This window comes from Anolis sagrei, chromosome Y (assembly GCF_037176765.1).
Source record: "Anolis sagrei isolate rAnoSag1 chromosome Y, rAnoSag1.mat, whole genome shotgun sequence".
Lineage (NCBI taxonomy): Eukaryota > Metazoa > Chordata > Lepidosauria > Squamata > Dactyloidae > Anolis > Anolis sagrei.
In genome coordinates this window covers 18,197,250-18,219,660 of record NC_090035.1, presented here as the reverse complement: position 1 = coordinate 18,219,660, position 22,411 = coordinate 18,197,250, and the positions used below count along the sequence as shown (strand labels likewise).

The following is a 22,411-nucleotide window of genomic DNA, read 5'->3' as shown; positions in this document are numbered from 1 at the left end:
AAGTCCTATGGGTCGTCCCAGCCAGATTACACATCCAATGTGGGGAAATTAGATTAAAAAACAGTGAAGGCTAAGAAGAAGGAAACTAATGGCATGATGTATCAAAATAAAACAAATGTATTTTCAATAAGCTTTACAAATCCCTAAATAATGGAAGATGCTCTGAAAAACTTGTCTCAATGGAGACAAAACTAGGTCCATAGTTTCATCTTAGACATAACTCCTGCCTGAATTTTAGATAAATATTAGTAAACAGAACACTTTCATTTGCAAGCAATGCATTCTTTGTTGGTCAGGTAAGGTGCTCTAAATCATGCTGCGAAATTAATACCATCCTAATGGTAACTAAAGATTTGCAATAAGAAGGCCAAATTTCTCACCCCAGGGTTGGCTATCAAATTGTGATGGCAACTCCATAAGATTGCATGCCCAAATCGATAACCTGCCATTTCATAATTAAGAAACAAAATAAATGTTAAAGTAAAGTTCAGTAAATTAAGGAAATCACCTTCTAGGGAAATTGAAAATATTGATTTTAATGTACAAAAAGAGTGAACTCCACATGTCCTACTCTTTGAGGGCAATTAGAAGTTAGGTAGTTAATTCTAGAAAGAAATCAATGAGAATACTATGGGCATATTATAATATCTATCATTAACAAAAAGTCATTTGTATTGAGCCACCAGTGCCTCTGATTTATCCCTTCAAGAAGGCCCTGGATGGGTACTTAGTAGACCTTAATAAAGTTGCTGTCCTGATCTCAACAGAAATGTAATTAAAGCTGAAGATTGAAGGAGACATAGCTCTGAGTCCTTTTAAGTCATGGAAGAAAGATGTAGCAATGGTAGTTACTTAGCCGTCATGGAAGCAATGCTTTTGTATTCAGAAGTATATATGAGTCGTACTGCAGAACCAAAATACGTGATTTCACTTGTCCATGATTTCACTTTTTCACTGATGACATCTTGTAGAAGCTATATTCTCATCCTAGGGCCTCCATTGTTTGTCTCATGGGACGTATTAGAGTTCAATATTATTTGCATTTTAATGTATCAATGCAAAGTCCAGGAACATATTTCCCATGATTATGGGGTCATACTGCATTCCATTTCAGTGTTTTACACTCAGTTTTACAAACCATAGTGACTATCTGATTGGGGAATTATGTCACCATAAACAGACTCACATAAACTGACTTACATAAACCCCATAAACTGACTTGTGAGAAATTAAGTCATGATGTTGTGCAATGTTCAAGTTCTCCATTAGGATCCCAGGTCAAGAGGAGACAGAAGTTTGGCTGCAAAGCAATGATTCTGATACACAATGTGCCCTGATGGTCAATGATCACAAAGGATCATATGTCTAAAGCATAATGCTATTAGAACACCCACTGCACATAAAAAAAGTATTTTCACAGAAGTATCATTTTCTGCACAGAAAATGCTGCTTTGTTTGCAAAACAGCACAAAACATGGACCTCATGCTACATGACATTGTGAAGCATGAAACTGAATGTATTTTTGATAGGCCTGTCTTCAAAAACATATGGTTCTACACATAAGGTTGAGATTAGGAAGCTAACTGCTTGAGCAAAAGGAGTCCTAGGATGAGGCCTTGTTTGCACTTATTTCTTGAGCTCAGTAGTGTAATTTAGTAATGTCAGCTTCACCAAAAACATCAATGAAGTGATGGGAAGCAATAAAATACAGCTATTATTATAAATATTATATTATGGCAAAATAGTTATAAATTGTTATTATCTCAATTTCTACTCTTAAAGGAGATTCGTTGTGGCTAACACTAAAACAATACAACTAACAATTTAAAAACTTACAAAATATTAACTCTACAATAGAATTAAATATAGAAGTATTAAAATAGTTAAAATCCCCCAAAACTATAAAACTCTTTGTTGAAAGGGAAAATATTAGCAGTTGAGAGGAAACGTGTTCCATAGTGCTCTGGTAAGCAACTAAATACACAATACAATGCTTACCTGCATAGAATTCTGGACTATAGACTGCACCCACAACTGGATTTAATTTCCAACCTATAGAAAGCATATAAAAACAAATCTGAGCCAGGGTCATAGGCATAATGTATTGTTTGAATATTGATATTTATAATGACAATAGATTTCTGTCCACATTTAAAGGGTGATACTATGGATGGAAATGCAACCACTTAATTCATTTTACATGTAAGAGCAAACGATTTCACAACTTCCCTCTCCACTAGATGAGATTATGGGAATTTTCATTACTTCTCAAATAATTTTTCATACTCATTGCAAAAAATGTGGAAAAAAAACATTATAGCATGTGAAACAGTATGTTTTGTATAAGATCCACGGTTTGCTACACAAAAAAGGGTTCCTCTTTTTTTTTTGTCTAAGCCCAAGTATTTGGCACACAAGTTTACTGAGCGAGTGAATGTATTCCTAAAAAAGTCCCAAAATAAGAAGCATCTTTTGGTATTTGAAGGATATTCTTGACAAGATCTCTCAATGTGTCAAGGCAACCTTTCTTGTCAAGGGCAAAATGATTTCTTCTTTGCTCCATTATGTTGCATTAACTCCCTTCTGAATAGATGTCTTACAAGATAGTGATTTTGTTTTCAAAAAGAATACTCAGCATTCAGAGATGCTTATGTTTGCAGAGCACTTGCCCAGCCCTTAAAAAGTATAGTATGTTTTCTCTCAGCTGCCATGTGTCTTCAATTCAACCGTGGCTTATTGTGCAAATTTTGAGATCTTCAGGACTGTTCAAGTTTTGAAAGCCAACTTGATGTAATGGTTTGAGAACTAGTTTAGGGTATTGTAATAAAGCTTTGGAGCAGTGGCTCCCCAGGTGCTTTGGCCTACAACTCCCAGAAATCCCAGCTAGTTTACCAGCTGTTAGAATTTCTGAGAGTTGAAAGCAAAAAAATCTGGTGACCCACGGGTTGAGAACCACTGCTTTGGAGACTAGGTTTCAATTCACTGACTTGGCCATAGAAACTCATTGGATGACCTCAGGTGAGCCCCAGAAAAACCCCATAATACCTTCATATTTAGGTTGCCATAAGTCAGAAACAATTGGAAGGCACAAAACAACAAGAACAATAGAGAGATGGCCTATGTGCTGCCATTTAAAGTATTACTGGTCTTTTGATTTTCACAGTTCTGGGTCTACTAGCCCAGATTGCTTACTAACCAGAAAAAGTGTCCCAATGCAGAAAGGCAAATGCAAAAAGTGAACAATTCAGGAAAGCCAAGAGCAGACATGAAGGCGAGCAAACCAAGTGACATAAACAACCATATTATATCCATAATACATTCATGGAAAAGTTGGTTTCCACCCATCAACCGTCTTTAAAATCCCATATGAGCTCAGTGCTTCATTCATTAAAATATCCAATTACAGGAAGCCTAATTCTATGTAATGCCTTGATTATCTTTCTTCCCATCTCTGTAGTCCAACATAAGAGCGATATAAGCTAATTTCCCACATCTGTCAGCCTTTTCTGTCAAAAGGTTGGAATATACCTTCTGATTTTAAGTTTTACTAATGGTGCCTCAATTTGTACAAGAAAAGAGAGTTGGGGGGGGGGGGGGAGGCGAATGGTATGCCGGGAGATGCAGATCGATGAAAATCGCTCTCATATTTCATTTCCTTTGCCCTCCCGTTTTGATGGCTGTATCATCTAACTTGGCGAAGCTCACACAGCAAAGACTTCATTCATCATGAAAATAACAGCAATTAAACTTTACTTTGTCTTGTCAATGAGATATGTGCTGGCCCATAACTGTGTGGGTTAATCAAGTGTGAGGGGAAGCTTGACATATACGAGTGAGGAACTGCCAAGGAACCCTGTGTTAGCGGTTGGAAGAGGTAAATTTGCCACGGTGGGTGTAATGCTGTGAATTTGTCTTGCTGTCACAACAGCCAGATCTTCAGGTTGAAACTTTTAGAGAAAGGGGGAGGGAGAGATCCCTCATGCAGGCACAGACCAGGAGCGACGGATGGAAGGGAGTCTATGGCTCAGCCACAGAGTACATGTTTAGCATGCTGAACAGTTTAAGTTTAGGGCCTGGATCTGAAGCCTATAAAAGGAGTGTAGAACAGGAGAGCAAAGGAAGTGAGTCTAGAGCTCAACAGCAGAGTACATGGTTAGCATGATGAGCAGTCCAGGACTAGTAACTGTGTCTCAAGGGTATTGGATAGGAGAACAAAGGAAGACCCAATAAAAATGCCCCTATCTAGCAATTAGCAGGTTTGCACGAAGTATTTTGGATTGCTTAGTGCCTATACATTGAAATGAAATTAAAACCCCTTTATCCATGGATTCAACATCTACAGCTTCATTTACCCAGGCATCAACCCTCCCCCACAACTGTATGTGGACCTCTCTAGATCCTCCAGTAAGATTCAATGGAATGCTAGCAGCCAAAGCATAGTCAAAATATAAGGTTTGCTAATATCCATATTTTCAGGTATCCACAAGCTGCATGTGGTTTGGAACATATCCCTGATGGATTTAGATGTCATATTATATTCTTACTTGTCATGCACAAAACCAAAGGAATGAATCCTGGATCATACAGTCACAGTCACAGAGTTGAACAGAGACCACAAGGGCCATCCAATCCAAACTCTTGTCATGGAGGAAAACTTGATCACATGAGATGAGTTTTTGAAGAAGTTTTCACACTGATAAAAAAAGTGTGTGAGTCCTATTGGTTAATCAGAAATAGAGTTCACCCATCAAGTCAAGATGGCCAGGACGGTACTACCCTGCCTATTCCTGGGGTCAATGGACCAATATTGAGTCTCCCTGTAATGTCCAACAACATTCCCCATTTTATTAAAGAACTGTTTTACCTTTATTTGCCTAAAAACTAAACACCACTGGTTTTTCAGCATTCACAAAGGTGGCTTTTGATATCTCTACCCAGAAACCCCAATGTCTCTAAAAACCATAATTTTTTTTAGCATGAACAAGAGACAAAAATGGGGCAAGAGTTGATAAGGATTTGCCTTCCAATGTGCCCAAATGAGGCTCATGGGGGCATCATGAGAGAAGTTGCTCACATTCCCACACCTTTGTCCACCCCTTCCCTAGACAATCCCACTGTTAAGAAGTTACAACATCAGTGAGGAGATTATTGCCACTCAGCACATCCACATGCAAGTATACACTCCTTGGATCAACAAAACATGTGGATGTTGGCCCTGTCAGTATATGTTTTGATTTTCAGAGAGATGACATGATCAGAAAATACTCAGGAAAGAATGAGCTGCCATTCATTTGGACTAAACATATTCAGATCAACATGAAGAAGGGAGGATGGGAAATAAAAGCTTCTTTCCCCCATAACCCCCCAAGAAAAGTAGGAAGCATTTCAAAGCTTTCTTCCCCCGTGATTTACTGTAACTAGCTTAATAATTGTATGTCAAACTGAGAACTCTTATTTTATTTTATTTTTCATTTTGCCAGGGCACGGAGAGATAAATATGACAGAATCATTAAAAAATAAAGCCGCCTGCTTCTCTTTGCCCCACTTTCAATGACGGAAACCATCTCACTAATGAGCTCTGGAATGTAAGGGGGGGGGGGGATAAGGTCCATTTTATTTCATAGCTGTGATGCTCCCGTCTGTTGAGTGTGGAAAGCTGCCTTTATTGATCCGCTGTGTAAAGTTTCCTTCTTCTCTCTCTCTTTTTTCCTGGAGAAGAGTCAAGGAAATAAGATCTTGCTTCAGAAAGCTAAAGGGTTATGGAAGTGGGCCAAATGGAAAGTTTTGATATGTCCAATTTGAAAGCTTTCAAGAGAACTGTGGAAAGGGAATGAGGGAAAGAGACATTGTTGCTGCAGCTAAAGATGGGGGGACAGGTAGAGCAGATACACATTTATTATTGTATAGTTACATGGCACATGGATTGGACACATTATTTTTGCTGCTTTGGCTACTCTTTAAAGAGTAGATATAGAGCGTGCATTCCACTTTAATTCTGGATGTTGTAGTTAAGGGAGGCCCAGGATCTTTTTATCTGAGAATTGGAAAGGCCACTCCCTAAACTGCAAACAGGAAAGACTTGGAAAGCTTATTGAAGAAAGTTAGGACAGGAAAATCAAAGGCAAGATTGGACTTGAACATCTTAAAAAGAAAAGAAATGACCACAGACAATGCACACAATTTTAAATGAGTCAATTACTTTTAGGTAAAATATAGTGCTAAAACAATAGTTGACTTGAAGGCACAGAACATGGGGAAGAGGAAGGAGGAGGAGATGAAGAAGGAAAGTAGGAGGAGGAGATTAAGAAGAAGCAGGAAAAGGAAATGAGAAGAAGGAGAGAAAAAGAGAAGGAAGACAACAACAATAAGAACCACACAAATGTTTCATGATGGCATATGGAGGAACCCATCATCTTCATCTGCTATGATCCTCTTCTAGGTCTGCATGTTGGGTGACTTCCCATAGCAATTCAGTGGCTTGTGGAGAATAGGGAAAAGATATGGCAACCAGGCAACAACCTCCTGTAGAATGAAGACACATTTTCCCAAACTCCAAAGGGTCATCCTAGTGTCCTGGAGGGTGATATTGTTATTGTGTATCTAGCTGTAGGATCACCATCAGACACTCATTAGCTGATGTTCACCTTCTATGGGCCGCTAAATGGGATTGCTCTGAGTGTGAGTGCAGGAGGAAGGAGTGTTGTCTCCATGTGATGGTCATTCCAGGAATGAAGTGGTGAACATCTTCTCCCAACACAATCATAAATAAAATATATCTACATGGATATTGGAGTCAACAGCGATGTACGTTACCAATAAATTTCCTGTCTTAAAAAAACCTTATTAAAAATCTAAGAATTACTGATGGTTAAAAAACTCTTTTTGCAAGTACATTAGAAAGGAAAAACATGGAAGACACATTTCTGAAGCTTACCATTTGTATAAGGGTTGACAGTCTTCTTATTTGTCATGACGCGAGCAGTTGCGTTATTTACCTAGGCACATAGAAAAGCAAATCACTACCACTTTTTAAAAACACGAATATTCATGATTCTAATGAAATGCATGCATTACCCATGAATAAATGCAATTTAATTTATGCCCCCCAAAAGGAAATTAAAATCAAGAAAAAGGCAGGAGGTGCATAACAAAAATCATACTCTTAAAACTACATTTACTCTCATCGCCATTTTATAAAACTTTACAAACCATTTCAACAAAGTGACAGCATCTCCTTGAAACTTTAATAAAAATACATTAAAAGCAAATGAATGAAAGAAAAAAAGATTTTGCACCATTTAAGATTTAAGAACATGCTTTTTTGGTATTCCATGGTAACACTGAAACGATAAAATATTTTTTGGAAAAAATTTGTATGAAGGAGCATGCAGTGGAGTAGAAAGAAGGGAAAGACAAGGTACAAGGGAAGAAACCAAAGGTCCAAACAAAATTGAAGAAAAGTAAAAAACAAAAAAACGAAAAGACAAACGGATCTTAGCAGTGCGCAACATAACCCTTTCCGAGGAGTACCATTGGAAAAGCAACATGTAGCATTCAACACTGGGGGGAACATGAGCCTCTTTTTGTTCATTGCAAGAAAACTAACAAAATCATTCAAGCTTTCAAAACCACAGCTAACGAAAGGATAAAAAGAGGGTGCATTATTTAACACAATATGGAGTTAACAATCTGAGTAAGATGTGCACGAAAGTCATATCCTCAATCCAATCAGTGTCTCCAAGGCTTGCTTTAATACGGACACTCAGTTTGACAGGCGTTACCGAGATAATAATAATAATAATAAATAGAAAAAAAAGTATATAGAGAGAAGAGCATCAAGAAAACTTAATACGACAAGTCAAAAAAATCCACGTGGTATATATAGATATATATCAGCGCTTAAAAAAAGAGACGTGAAACGGCGGATGGACTTCTCCACTTACCATTCAGCACCATCGCCAGCATGGGGTATGTATACAGTTACCATGGTTATTGAGATTTTGGTGAGGGCCCTAAGTGCTACCGTCGAAGGGGGGAAAATGAGAAGGCAAAACATGCGACATCTTACTCAAAGGACGACAGCATTTTCAATTGGTATTTTTTTCTCTTTCTCTCTCTTTTTTCCTCTCTCTCCCTCTTGCTTTCAAAATTCTAACAAATATTCTTCCAGCAGTGTCGAAGGGGATACAGTGGTGGAGTGAAAATAATATTGATGGACTTACTTTTTGGGGGGACAAAATTTAGTACCGTTAGACCCCGTTGGAAGAACACAGCTGGATCTCAATTCGTCCCCATTAGAAGTAACCCATTCTGATATTCGTTGAAAGTTACATTTTGTTTGTTTGTTTTTTGAAAAATGTTTTTAACTTGGTTTTGAAAATGAATTATATTTTCATTTTTTTTTAAAAAAATAAGCATTTTAAAACATATGTTGAATTTTCAAAATGATTTTTTCAGAAAATTATTTTCACAGAGGACTGATTCCATTTTCCAAATTGGCCCAATTGTTCAGAGCCACTGTAAATCCCACATCAACCCTGAAGTGGAAAAAAAGAGGAAAAACAAAGCAGAACAAAAGAAAAGAAAGAAAAAGAAATTTCAAACAAAACAAATCAAAAACCAAATATTATCTCTCTCTTTTTTTTCCTTTTGGCTTTAGCACTTTCTTTTGGAGTTTTTTTGTTTTTCAATTTCCAATTTTATATATGTTTTTAAAAATCTATTGCACCCATTGAATTACAAAACCTTTCAGTTCACAGCAAAATAATTTAAGCTTGCCACACATCTGTCATTCAACTTTCAACAAAAGTTATGATGAGAAAGAGAACCAAAATAAACAAAAAAGTACTTATTTTAAGAAAAAAATCTAAAAAAAGTAAAGTCAAGGGGAGGGCAGGTTCTTTTTATTTATATACATACATATACACACAGACATAAAAGTGTATATATACATACATATAAATAAATAAATATATACATATAATACTTATATATGTATATATATAATATATTTCAAAAATAAAACAATGGGAGGGAAAGGTCGAAGCACACCAGAGACACTCATGATGCCTTTGAAACAACGAATGAGAGTGAGGCAGACATTTATAAAAAGATGAAAAGGAAAATATTTTGAACATGCACCTCGATTTTACGGCCCTCTACCACGGTGCCGTGTAATTTCTCCCTCGCCCTTTCCGCATCAGCACTATTTTCGAAAGTAACGAAACCAAATCCCTACATGCAGGTGGGAGAAGGGGGAGAATAACATGCGTATCATTATTTCAGACAATGACCACTTCTTTGCTTATGTTCTTTGTCAATCTCTCTCCTTCTCTTTGTCTCTCTCTTTCTCCCCTCTTTCTCTCTCCCTCTTTAATTTAATAGGTTTTCATCGTTCCTTCTTCATTTCTGCAACATGCAAATTATAAGTAAATATAGATATATAGATATGTTATAATCATCATCATCATCATTTTGAGATGTGCAATTAACAAAGAGACCGATGAACAACTTTGCTCTCTTTCGTCAGTTAGAGAATGTCTCCTGAAAAAATATCAAAGAGTGAACACCAAATACCATTTTCCCTCTTTTATAGCTTGTTTGTTTGTTTCTGTCTCTAAATTATCACTATAGAGGAAAAGAAATCTAACAAAGAAAAAGAAAAAGAAAGAAAAGAAATCCAGATCAATGGAACCATGTCATCATGTCGGGGTGGAGGTGGGGGAGTTAAAGAAAGGATATGGTGAGAAAAGAAAGTGAACCACTATTGTAACTGTCATGCAGAGTTGGCTCAATGAAATCATAAGAAACACAAACGTAAAAGAAAACATATCCAACAAATTTCAACACGAAATGCAAACCTGTTCTAGAACATTGGTTGGTAGAACATGCCATTGTGGAGCAAAGAAACATTTCTCTTTTTTTCGCATGCAACACTAGGGTCGTTGAGAATTTTGGGGGTGAAATCTACAACGTTTCATTCTTTTGACCTTAAAGAAAAAAAGAACATTGGAAGAGGGGGGAAAAAGAAACGGAATAAAACAAAAATAAAAACAAAACTAAAGAACTGCCAACAGAACAAAATTGGGAGTAGAAGTAAACGATAGACTTCCTGACTCTTATAAAGAATCAAATGCTATTACATGATATGAACAAAGGTAGAACGGAATGCAGAAATGCAAATGATTGGATCAACGTTCCACTAGACATTGTTTTTATTTGTCTCCTTCATTTAGTTGGAATAAAATGTACACAAATAATTCTGAAACTATTGACTCAGTTTCAACAGAGGGTTGCCATGCATGTTGGACATGCAATGAAGTGGTGGAACAGGTCTCAGCTGAATTCACCTCCTACTCCCCATGGATAGGATGATTTTAACAGCAACAATTACCAGTGACATCTTGTGGTTTCCATGTCATTGAACAGTCAATCCACCCTAGTTTTTATATTGAACTTTAAAGGGACTATCCAAAACACTAAAGATCATATCCACAATAAATTCAGCACTATGGATAGCATGTTTATCATTTGGATTAAAACCTGATGAGGACTCAACATCCTGTTGACATGGAAGTCACAAACAGCCACTGGTGTCATCACTCCATCACAAAACATGATCTGTAAGGTTGATAGAGAGTGTGTCCAAGCCTTCCTCCCACACTTCATTGCATTTCGGGATGTATAGACAAGGCTATGTTTGAATGAGTCCATTCTCACCCCAAGATGTTTAACACAATTTGCTCAAAGTGATACTCTCTAGGTGGATACAGACTCAAACCCAGTCCTTTGTTTCATTCAAACCTTGGTTCTTGCAGTCACCAAGGAAATGGAAGAAAGCCAAAATGTATGGCTCCAGATATCTAAGTCATGTCCAACCTCTCCTTAAACCAGCATAAAGCTTGAAGGCTGCTCATCAAAGCAGGTTCCACACTCATTGCACCTTTGGTGCAAATGACTTGTTCCATGCAGCTACTGCAAGAACCTGTATGGTCGGATGATGGAAAGGACATGTGGTTTATTTCAATTTAGCCACTGGAGCAAGCTCTTAAATAGGCAACAAAAGTTATCAAGAAATATCCCCATCCATTTCAAAGGAGGCAGCAGAGCTATTTTGTAATATTGTGGGTCAAGAGGCAAGACCTGGTATTTTACCCATGCCTGAGGAGGGATCACAAATATTTTCAGAGGAGAAGAAACAAATTGGAGATTCTCTGGAAAGTTGATCAGATCTAGAACTACAGTTCCTTAAGACAAGAAGCTTCACAAGATCATATTTGTTCATTTTCCTTCAGAAAAGGACTTATAACAGGATCCAGAGATTCTTTCACACACTTGTCAATGTAAATACATGCACAGGAATACATACAGAGGCAGTAGACCCTCTATAGTTGCAAGTTTAGCTTTTGCACATCTGATTTCATTGATATGGTCTCTCTTGGAATCTCTAGGTCCTCCAGTGTCATGCTGGCAGCAATTGATCATAGAATTGCACTGGAGGGCCCAGGCCTTCCTAGAGAGCACAAAATTAGTTGGCACATGATTATCCAAGCAGAGAGAAGAAAGGAGAGAGCACAATCTTGCCCTTCCCAGCATGGTCAGAAAAAAACAAACTGCTGCAGCCTCTTCAAGTTCATCTGTTCTACCTCGTTGCTAAATCTATTATGTGTCCCTGTTTTCACCTGTGTAATGTCTTAAAAGATGATGCTGTCAAGGTGATGCATGCCATTTGCCAGCAAATATGGAAAACACAAGAATGGCCATCAGACTGGAAAACATCAACTTATATCCCCATACCAAAAAAGGGAAATGCGAAAGACTGCTCAAACGTCCGGACAGTGGCCCTTATCTCTCATGCCAGTAAGGTAATGCTCAAGATCCTGCAAGGAAGACTCCAGCAATACATGGAGCGAGAGTTGCCAGATGTTCAAGCTGGGTTTAGAAAAGGCAGAGGAACGAGAGACCAAATTGCCAATATCCGCTGGATAATGGAGAAAGGCAGGGAGTTTCAGAAAAACATCTACTTCTGCTTCATTGACTATTCTAAAGCCTTTGACTGTGTGGATCATAATAAATTGTGGCAAGTTCTTAGTGGGATGGGCATCCCAAGCCACCTTGTCTCTCTCCTGAGGAATCTGTACAAGGACCAAGTAGCAACAGTCAGAACTGACCACGGAACAACAGACTGGTTCAAGATTGGGAAAGGCGTACGGCAAGGCTGCGTACTCTCACCCAACCTTTTTAACTTGTATGCAGAACACATCATGCGATGTGCGGGGCTGGATGAATGCAAAGCTGGGGTGAAAATTGCTGGAAGAAACATTAACAACCTCAGATATGCAGATGACACCACTCTGATGGCCGAAAGCGAGGAGGAGCTGAGGAGCCTTCTAATCAAGGTGAAAGAAGAAAGTGCAAAAGCCGGGTTGCAGCTAAACGTCAAAAAAACCAAGATTATGGCAACAAGAATGATTGACAACTGGAAAATAGAGGGAGAAACCGTGGAGGCCGTGACAGACTTTGTATTTCTAGGTGCAAAGATTACTGCAGATGCAGACTGTAGCCAGGAAATCAGAAGACGCTTACTTCTTGGGAGGAGAGCAATGTCCAGTCTCGATAAAATAGTGAAGAGTAGAGACATCAGACTGGCAACAAAGATCCGCCTAGTCAAAGCCATGGTATTCCCTGTAGTAACCTACGGATGTGAGAGCTGGACCTTAGGGAAGGCTGAGCGAAGGAAGATCGATGCTTTTGAGCTGTGGTGTTGGAGGAAAGTGCTGAGAGTGCCTTGGACTGCGAGAAGATCCAACCAGTCCATCCTCCAGGAAATAAAGCCCGACTGCTCACTGGAGGGAAAGATACTAGAGACAAAGTTGAAGTACTTTGGCCACATCATGAGGAGACAGGAAAGCCTAGAGAAGACAATTATGCTGGGGAAAGTGGAAGGCAAAAGGAAGAGGGGCCGACCAAGGGCAAGATGGATGGATGGCATCCTTGAAGTGACTGGAATGACCTTGAGGGAGCTGGGGGTGGTAACGGCCGACAGGGAGCTCTGGCGCAGGCTGGTCCATGAGGTCACGAAGAGTCGGAGACGACTGAACGAATGAACAACAATGTCTATCTGTGCTATGCAAACCTAACCTTTGACCTGCAAGACCCTCTTATTTCCAGTCATCCCAGGAGAACCGCTGCAAGACTTTCCATAGATCTTGTTTCTATGCAGAACCACTATGAAAATGATGCTCAGATCTGCTGCCCGAAATGAAATTAATGGTGTAGTTGTGACTGCTAGGACAAGAAATGCTTGCATGCCCATATGCCAAAGAACACATAGAACTACAAATGAGGGAGGACTGAATCCACATTGCAAAATGCAATATCACATTATTAATTCCAGAACTATTCACTCTGCCCTTTTAGTTAGCACACTGCTTTGAGCAATTCATGCTATCTGGCCTGGCTACTATTTTAAAATGATATGCTCCAAGTGATTTGCACTTGCATTTGTAGCTTCCAGATAACAGCTAACTGCAAAACTGGATATTTCGCTTATTACGGGAAGGGGGAGATAAACAGAACATATTCATAGCATCAACATAGTCTAATCCAACAATTCTAAACAAAGGATGCTTAAAAATCTGTTTTAACTCTGTTCTCTACAAACTCCCCCCCCCCCTCGGCCCCAATAAAATATAATGACATTTTTTAGAAGAGAAGGACAATATCAAACTAACTGCTTTCCTCTTCTAGAACTGTATCATCAAAAGAGAAGCTACTGCATTTCTGTAATGTTGGTATATTAACAAATTAGTGTAGTGAAACAAGATTCTTTGTTGAAGATTTTGGAGTGGGTACCAAACAATGATGGCTTGATCCCTGTGCCCTCGCATGTTTCTAGTCAGGACAGTGTCAATGCAAAATGGACCAATGACTTGAGTAATCTATGATTGGGGAAAGAACTGGGATGGGCAAGAAAAAAGGGAGAGGCTTTGGGCATCCAGCTGATCTTATTCATAAGCAGGTCATCTAATAAACAGTTTTAAAATGGTTAAAATTGGGTGTTATGCATGTCAGGAAAAGTGTGATGAGGAGAATCCTAGACAGAGATGAATATTTGGAAATGGGGACTTCTTTTACCCAAAAGCATTTTTTTTTTACAAAAATGTCATTTTCTATGCAAATTATAACATTCCTATGTAAAAAGCAGGTTTATGCAGAGAAAACTATTCTGCACAGAAAATTCTGTTTTCTTGGCAAAAAGTGCATTTTTTTTACATAGAACAAGTCTTGACAAGAAAAACTTCACTGTTTTTAATTAAATTCTTGCAGTGAGGAGATAGAACGATCCGATTGTAGTTTACGGCAGGCCACTGGAATTCTCAGCTAGAGAGGTCCTCGGCTTCCCTAAACTACATTTCCTGGAATTTTGCAGGAGCAAACCAGGTCATAGGGAAATTAGTGCTTCCGCTTTATATCATCCTTAGAGAAGCAGCAGACTAAATTCAATAGCACCTTGGAAATTTTAACTATTGCATAGATTTTGTGGTGATCATGGTTAAATTGAGGATCATTTTATGGAGAGGAGAAAAGTCAACTCTTCCAATCTGCCACTGCCACCCCCCCCCCCCAAAAGGCATTCAAAAAGACCAGAACTGCTGCCATGGATAAGAGCAGCACGGGCTGAGATCTGCTGGGGAGCCCCTTCTTTTGGTCCCACTACCGCCCCAAGTACGGTTGGTGGCAACGAGAGAGGGCCTTCTTGGTGATGGCTCCCTGGCTCTGAAATGCCACTCTCCAACCTTTCAGTCTAGCCTAAAAACATGGCTTTTTAAATGGGCCTTTGACCTTGAGTAGTCTGCAATGGTTGCACATGAGGACTGATTGTTCACTCCAACCCTTTAGCTTGTTAACTGAAGACAGCCAGTTTTATCCGCAGGCACTACTGTATTTTAGAAATTTTAAAATTTATTATGTGGTGTTATGTGCCTTGGATGTGTTGTGGTTGTAATTTGATTTTTTTTTTGTTTTTTATGCTTATGTATTGTTTATTTTATGTGTGGCACTCTGGAGTGCTTTTGTGAGCCGCCCCAAGTTCCTTTAGGGAAATGGTGGTGGACTATAAATAAAGCTTATTATTTATTATTATTATTTTAGATTCCCTTAGAATGGGCTAAGCTCTTGTATTTTGCCACTGTATTCACAGATGGGGGTGGTTCCTTTTTTCATGAATGTTATGGCATGATACTTACATTGACCTGTAAATAAGTCGACCCAAGTTTTTAGTTGCTTTTTTGACCCAACATTTCTAGATTTCTGCATGAGTATATAAAGTAACTAACTAACTAGTTAAATACCTGCACTTTCATAACCAAGAATCATTGCAGTTGATCAAGTAATTACTCCATCTTATATTAGATTATATGACTCGCTTCGATTTCAGAAGTAAAATATATGTTTCTTCTAACTACCTTTCCTTCCTCCCCTGCAAACTCAAACTAATTTCAGAAAATGAGTACGGCAATTATCAGGTAAGGGAGAGAGAATCCACAGACAACACTTGATTATATTTAAAAGCAAAAAAGCAATATTCCGACTTAACTAGTGACAGTTTATCGGTGTTAAAAAAAGAATCCCTTTTTAAAGGATTTGCAATTAGAGCAATGAATTTCATGCTGTTTGGGAAATTGACTTAAAAATGTGTGTATTGGTGGTGGGGTTGAAAAGGAGGGGGTTTGTGGAGCCCAATTAGTATTTCTGTTAAAGTAGATATTTAGGGAGAAATGTTATTACAGTAGCGCAGTTGCTTCCTCTTGTTTGTATTACATTCCTTCAGATACATTCAACATTGCCACAGGTGTATCAGATCGCTTACCTTTGAGCCTCGCTCATTAAAAATAATTTCAACATCTAAGATTTTACCAAATTGCTGTAAAGAAACAGAAAAAGGTCACATGAGCATTAGCAAAAACCTCATTAGGCACATTGATGTTAGGAGCACATGAAGATTTCTGATAATTACAAGTTAAAGCATGGGTAATTCAAATGAGAACGAACGGATTCATCACTGGAAGTATCACATATCTACTGCAGCCAACGGTCATGGCGAGCTTTATCCTTCATGAATGTACAGTCATCACTCCACATTTGCTGAAGTTAGGAGCACAGAATCACCATGAAAGTTAAAAAATGCAAATAAAATCTGAGACAATACCTCGCTAGGAGTGTCTAAGTCTTCCAGTGTTTACTTCCACTTTGATAGAGGCCTCTACAATCAACTGCCTTGCTCTGGAAGACCTACTAATGTCTAGAGAATTGGCTCTAGAATTTCCAATGGAAATTGGCCACAGAGTAGCAATGGAGGACCTAAGCATTCCTCAAGAAAAAAAAATAATCAAATCCGCAAAAAAATTAAACCCACAAATGTGGAAGGATGAGTGTACTTGCCACTCTGCATCTTCTGGTAGCAAGTTCCATAGTGCAAGTGCTGAGTTAAGTCCTCCCCTGCATCTTCCACTATCGCTTCTTAATAAATGAGCTCCATTATAGTGTTATACAGGAAAGGAAATGTTGTGTCACTATCTGCTTCTTCTATGCAAGTGGAGTAGCATATACACAAGGACGTTTCCCTTAGAGTTGTCCGCAGCATGACTCCACCATGTTTATTTAATAAACATAATGTTTATTCTTCATTTCTATTACATATTTGCAATAACTATGCATATATATAGTGGATTAGAGTACCCGTGCTAAAGAGAGGATTTCTCCACCAGAATAACACTGGTGAAAGCAACTAATTTATTTAGAACAGAGATGGAAAATGGAGGGCCCTTTTAACTGTTGAACTATAGTATTGTATTTTCCTATATGGATTGGATGGCCCTTGTGGTGTCTTCCAACTCTAGTAACCTCATCACACAGGGCTAAATTTGGGGGCATGCACCAATTTAGCTCCACTTACCCACTGAGCTAGCCAGCCTCGTTGGCTTCATGGGTGAAGTAGGGCAGAGATGGTGCATGCCGGCAACAGGGCAACACAAGAGGGCTCCTGTGTTGCCATTGCAATGCATGGGGGTGGGGTGGGGGAGCTGAACACTCATGTTTTCCCCCACATGATCACCCTTGGCTGGAGCTGGGCTATGTGGGGCATGGAGCACCAAATTATCCATGTCCCTCTATGAAGCAGAGTGACCTCGGTGGCCATCTGATGAGGATGTAGAATTCTATGATTCTTCACCATTCTAGTGAAGGCCAATGACAATGACAGTCCAACAGTGGACCATACGTATGTGTAAGGCACCAACATGTTTCTCGTCAATGTCTGGAGAACATCTTATTTTCCACTCCTGTGCTGGAAGAGCATACTACTACTATCAGCTTGCCAGAAATCCTAATATACTTATCTGGAGAGGATGTCAGATTCCTACTGCCTATTTAGGTACTTTTCCCGGTTGTGAATTCAGTGAAAGTCAGCTGCTAAAGCTAGGAATCATGTAGCATTAACGTGAGATAGAGATTTTTTGGGGAAAAAAGTCTTGACACACACTTGCAGTGTGACATTTTCCAATACATCACTCATACTGTCAAGTCTGGTTATTTCAGGTGTCATTAATAAAGCCACCCAGAGCTGTATGGAATACCAGGACGCCAATGTCAGAATGCAAACAATACTGCTACATCAAAAGGCACACATTGAACAACCAGGGATGGAAGAAATGGAAAAGCGCCTGGTAAACCAGCAAATGTTAGTCGGGAGATGAATCCATTAGAGTTGTACAACCTGATCTATTGTGTGCCCTATTCAAAAGGAATCCCCATGCTATGCAATGAGACTTCCTGCCCAGTAAGAGCTGAATGGATGTCACTGTGAAGATGTAGCACACTTCTCTTCCTTTCTCTCTCTTTTGAATGTGCTGTGTTAAATTTTTCATGCCCACAATGGAGAATGAATTATTTAATCAAGTTTCTCCCTGTTGCTAGACATCTTCTAAAACTGAGCAGTTTTCAAAGTGGTCTCACACAGGGAGAAAATCTCTGGCAGTGGTGTGTGTATGGGGGGGAGGGTTGTTCTGCCCCCACATGTCATCAAGAGGATGGAAGAGAAGGCAGGGAGACAGCAGTCTTCCCCTTTTCCCCATAGTATGCAACACTGAGAAGAAAGAGAGTCAATGACCTGGAGGCTGTAACCTTCTGAGATATTTAGTTGACTTTCCTTGCCCACTCATAATGATATCAAGGGAGATGGAGAAGACAACTAAGAATCTGGATGTAGTATCCATCTATCATTTTTTTTCTCTCTCTCTCCATCTCTCCATCCATCTATATCCCTATCCATCTATCTTGTTATAAAAATTTTGAATTAAATTTTGAATTAAATCAGTTTATCAATGTCAGGAGGAAAAGAAAGGAGGGATAAATAATAGGAAAGGTCCTGCCAAAGAAGAGCTGGGTATACAAATATTGCCATAGGAAAGTAAGTGGTGCTTACCCCAAACATTTGTCTGAGATCTGGATCCCGAAATCTGAAGGGTATGTTTGAGACATGCAGCCGCTTGGGCTGTGATTTGTTTTCTGTGTTTTCAGAAGATTGTGTCTGTTGCTGGCCGTCGGTCTGTGCTGCATCGTCTGTCTGCTAAAAAGAGTTCAAAGGGACGGGGAGAAAAGAGACAGTGAATCACAGCACCAGCCTCATTCCTGCATATGAGCTCTTTTTCCTGGGGAAGTCATTCCGATCTCCACCAATATGAAGGTTGAAGAAGAAAGGAAGAACCAGTTGAGTCTAGAACATTCTTCATATATTTCTCATTGAATAGTAATGTCAGATGAGTCTCTTCATCTGACATTACTATTCAATCCTGTTGTCATAGTATACACTGGTATATATTCATACTGTTGTGTTATGGCACATTAAAAGAAACAGCAAGTTATAGATTGGTGCTGCCCAAAAGTTTACAATTCAGAATATGTTCTAGTTTGGATTCACACATATGCACATATGAACACATGTTCATGCACCAGCTGCACCCCCAGAGATCCCTCCATTCAGAGGACCAAGATTTATTGGAAATTTCCAGTGTCAAGACCTTGCATCTAACAACAAGCAGAAGCAGAGCCTTTACAGCAGTGGCACCATCACTCTGGAATACTCTGCCACCTGAAGTCTGTACCTTGCGGGACTTATCAGCTTTCCGCAGGGCATGTAAGACATATATGTTTCGACAGGCCTTTGATCTTTGATATTGCTGTTTTTAAATTGTTTTAAATTCTTTTTTAAATTGTTGTTGGACTGTTTTCACTCAAACTGGTACAACAGTTTAACTATGTCCAATTTTCTCAACACCATAAAAGCCCCAGATCCCCTCTGATCTTGGAATGTAACCATGGTCAGTGCTGGTTAATACTGGAACCAATGAATCCCAGGTGCTGTGGGTTTTCTTTCAGAGGAAGGAACTGAGTATTCCTTGCCCAAGAAAACTATATGAAATTAATGGGGCCACCACATGTCAAAAGGTGACTTTAGGGCACATATACATGTAGATTCTCCATTTCACCCATGCTGCTTCAATGGATGATTAATATTCAGAGAAAGGCAGGAAAAAAAACCTCTCACTTACTCCAGTCCAAGAAATTGTAGTTTTTCTTCAAAGGGGATTCCCTCCAAGTCCAAAATATTTTTTGACACATACTACTGTGGTAGGAGTGTGAATCATTGCAAACAGTCATATTTACAATATACACATACATTACTTATGGTTTCTACTCTTGTCATCAGAGGCATTCTGCTTCTACAGCAATTAATTTCATTATGTCATTTGAAAATTGAAATTAATGATCTTGTGTAAAACATAACACTAAGAATGCTCTGGGCTGTTCTTTCTTTCTTTCCTTCTTTCTTTCTTAACAGTATGAGATATCTAATTAATTATACTGTATGTATGATATGCATATGTTTCCAGATACACATTTTTATATAAATATTTTGGAAGGTTCATTAATTTAGTTTTCTTGTTCAGACACATCAACAAGGGGGAGGTGTGTGTGGTGTGTGTGTGTGTGTGTGCGCGCGCTACCTTTTACCTGGACTTCACTTTAAGAAAAAGGAGAGACATCAATTCAGTATAAAAATATGGATTATTCTTTCTTTCAAAAACTTGCTGAAGACGTCTCTACTACAGAAATTCATACTAATGGTCACCAAAGAAGAAACAGGAGCTGTGGATTTTCACTCCCAGAAATGATCCATAGGTAGAATCAGTATAGATTTCTATATGAATATATACAATACAGTAGACTTGTGCAATCTGGGTAAACCGATCTCTTTCGGTGTCCCAGATTTCAGTCGGGTCCTGATCCATTTTTCGAGAGCCTCCTGAATTTGGGAGGACAGAAATCTGTTATCGGTCCAGGAAACCAAAATATTCATTTTATATCCAACCCATTGGGGGGGGGGACTTCCCAGGCTCCCCTTCCCCTCATTGTTTGTCCTTATATTCTTCATTAAAATCTGGATTAAAAGCATTAGAGTTAAGATACCACCTGCAGAGGAGACCTAGTTTAATACCTAGTTAAAGCTGTTTCTACTCTAGAGGAGACAGGCACTGCAGGTGAGCACATGGCGCTCTCTCCCTGCAACACACCACACAGCTTTCCAAGACATTTTAAGGAGGCTTGAAGGCATCTCCACTTCCCAGGGAAGGAAGAATGATCAACCTGAACCTATCCTACCCTGGGTTTCCTTAAAAGGATCTTCTCTTTTCTCTTGATTTGCAGGCCCTGAAGTGGTGCTTCCCCCCCTCCCCCCCCCCCCCCCGTGTTTTTCCTTCTAGCGAAATGCTTTCCTCCCGCACTCCACTTGTCACCAAAGGCAACTAGCTTTTGACAGCCAGTGTTCTGTTGCAGTCGAAAACAACATGGAAGCTGAGCACTTGCCATTATGGCCATCTGAACAAGCTGGACGGGTTGGATTAGCAGAAGGGAACTGGCCAAATTGAATCCATGCACAAGCCTACCATATAGACGTATACAGATAGATTATAGATCACAACAATAAAATCCACCCCCTTCAATTGTTTAGTTCTTTTCTACCTATCCAATATTCAGTGCTTAGGGTAGTAGAAGAATTTGTTTTGGTTAATTTTTGATTCTCCCTTCCTGAATATTACAAATCTCTTCATATTTGATGGGTGCATCTCATGTCCTTTGATGTAGAGAAACACATCGTTGCAGTGGCTTGATTACACAGAAGGTTTCATGGCCCCAAATTCAGAGGGACAAAGCATCCTCCTTTGCAATTCAAGATAACTTATTTGGAACTTTGAAAAGAAAACGAAACAACAGAACAATGCAAACCTTGGTCTATAAATCTGCTCTGCTCTATATATCAGCTATAACAGTCCAGCTTTCTGGCTTGGGGAGTTGAGGCATCATTTGTCATCTCTACGGAAAAGGTCATTTCCACCCATTCATTGCATGACTTTTCCTGACTCCACTGAGATTGTATTTTTAATTTAAAAGGTCTGATAAGCAATTACATATTTTACCCCATTATTGATGACTATGGTCCATTGAGGCGGGGGAGAGATGGTGCCTCTTTGGGATGTCAGCAGCAGAGACTGAACGACTGACCAACCACCCCAAATCCAGAGAGTATTCTTGTAGCCTGCATTAGCACGTAAAGGAGGCTGAAGAAGCCCCGTTTTCACATTGCAGCAACGTTGCTTTCCACCTCCCAAATTGTTGAAAGGGAGCTGCTGCTTTGAAGACTGTTGAGTGCATTTTGCCACTCCTTTAATCTGGGACTCAGGGGCTCATTTTTCCATAATCATTTCTAACTCAATCAATAAGGCAGAGCTACACAAGTTTAATCTTGGCGAAATTTGATTTAGGTATTGACAAATGCACAGAGAAACTATATGCAGGGCAGGCATGCATCTTCACAATGGAATGTGTCTTCGTATGTCAAATTTAATTTATCATTCTTTAGCCAATTTACATTCCTCACCATGGCATCAGCCCTCGCTTTTTGTGGAGGTTTATTTCTCTTCCCCCCACTCACGCTCGGGCATGTTCAATACTTTATTGTTTCTTCAATTCCTCTTTCCTTCTTAGATTGCAGTCCCAGTCTTGCACAGAGTATTACAGGTTTGCAGGAGCAAATCTTAAAGCCGCAGGTTAACCTTCACTTGTCTGGGCTGGCTCTACGCCAGTGATTCCCAGCATTGGATAGACCACATCAGCTCTAGTTTCTGATACAGAACATATGCCATCCAATAGTTGCCATCTGTCAGTCCACAGAAAACCATATTTAATAAGGCTTGGCACTATAAGAGGGTTTTATGAGACCAGTACCTCTCATTGCAACGGTGTAGTAATAGTGAGGCCATGGACCATATTTTAGCTCTTGCAGGCCACTGG

General features: G+C 39.3%; 1 protein-coding gene across 13 annotated transcripts in view; it reads right to left on the bottom strand.

Annotated features, from left to right (window-relative positions):
* LOC137095529 (RNA binding protein fox-1 homolog 1) overlaps positions 1-22,411 on the bottom strand; it is a 1,101,487-nt gene that overhangs the window by 78,851 nt on the left and 1,000,225 nt on the right. For 10 of the 13 annotated variants that reach the window (XM_067462295.1, XM_067462289.1, XM_067462294.1 and 7 more), the window contains 5 exons: positions 18,486-18,629; positions 15,873-15,926; positions 9,143-9,235; positions 6,936-6,996; positions 2,000-2,053 (listed from right to left, as the gene is read on the bottom strand). In XM_067462295.1, the coding sequence (XP_067318396.1) occupies positions 2,000-2,053; positions 6,936-6,996; positions 9,143-9,235; positions 15,873-15,926; positions 18,486-18,629 (406 nt within the window). The remainder of the gene's footprint in view (positions 1-1,999; positions 2,054-6,935; positions 6,997-9,142; positions 9,236-15,872; positions 15,927-18,485; positions 18,630-22,411) is intronic. The other 3 variants (XM_067462296.1, XM_067462293.1, XM_067462300.1) reach the window with 1 other exon arrangement.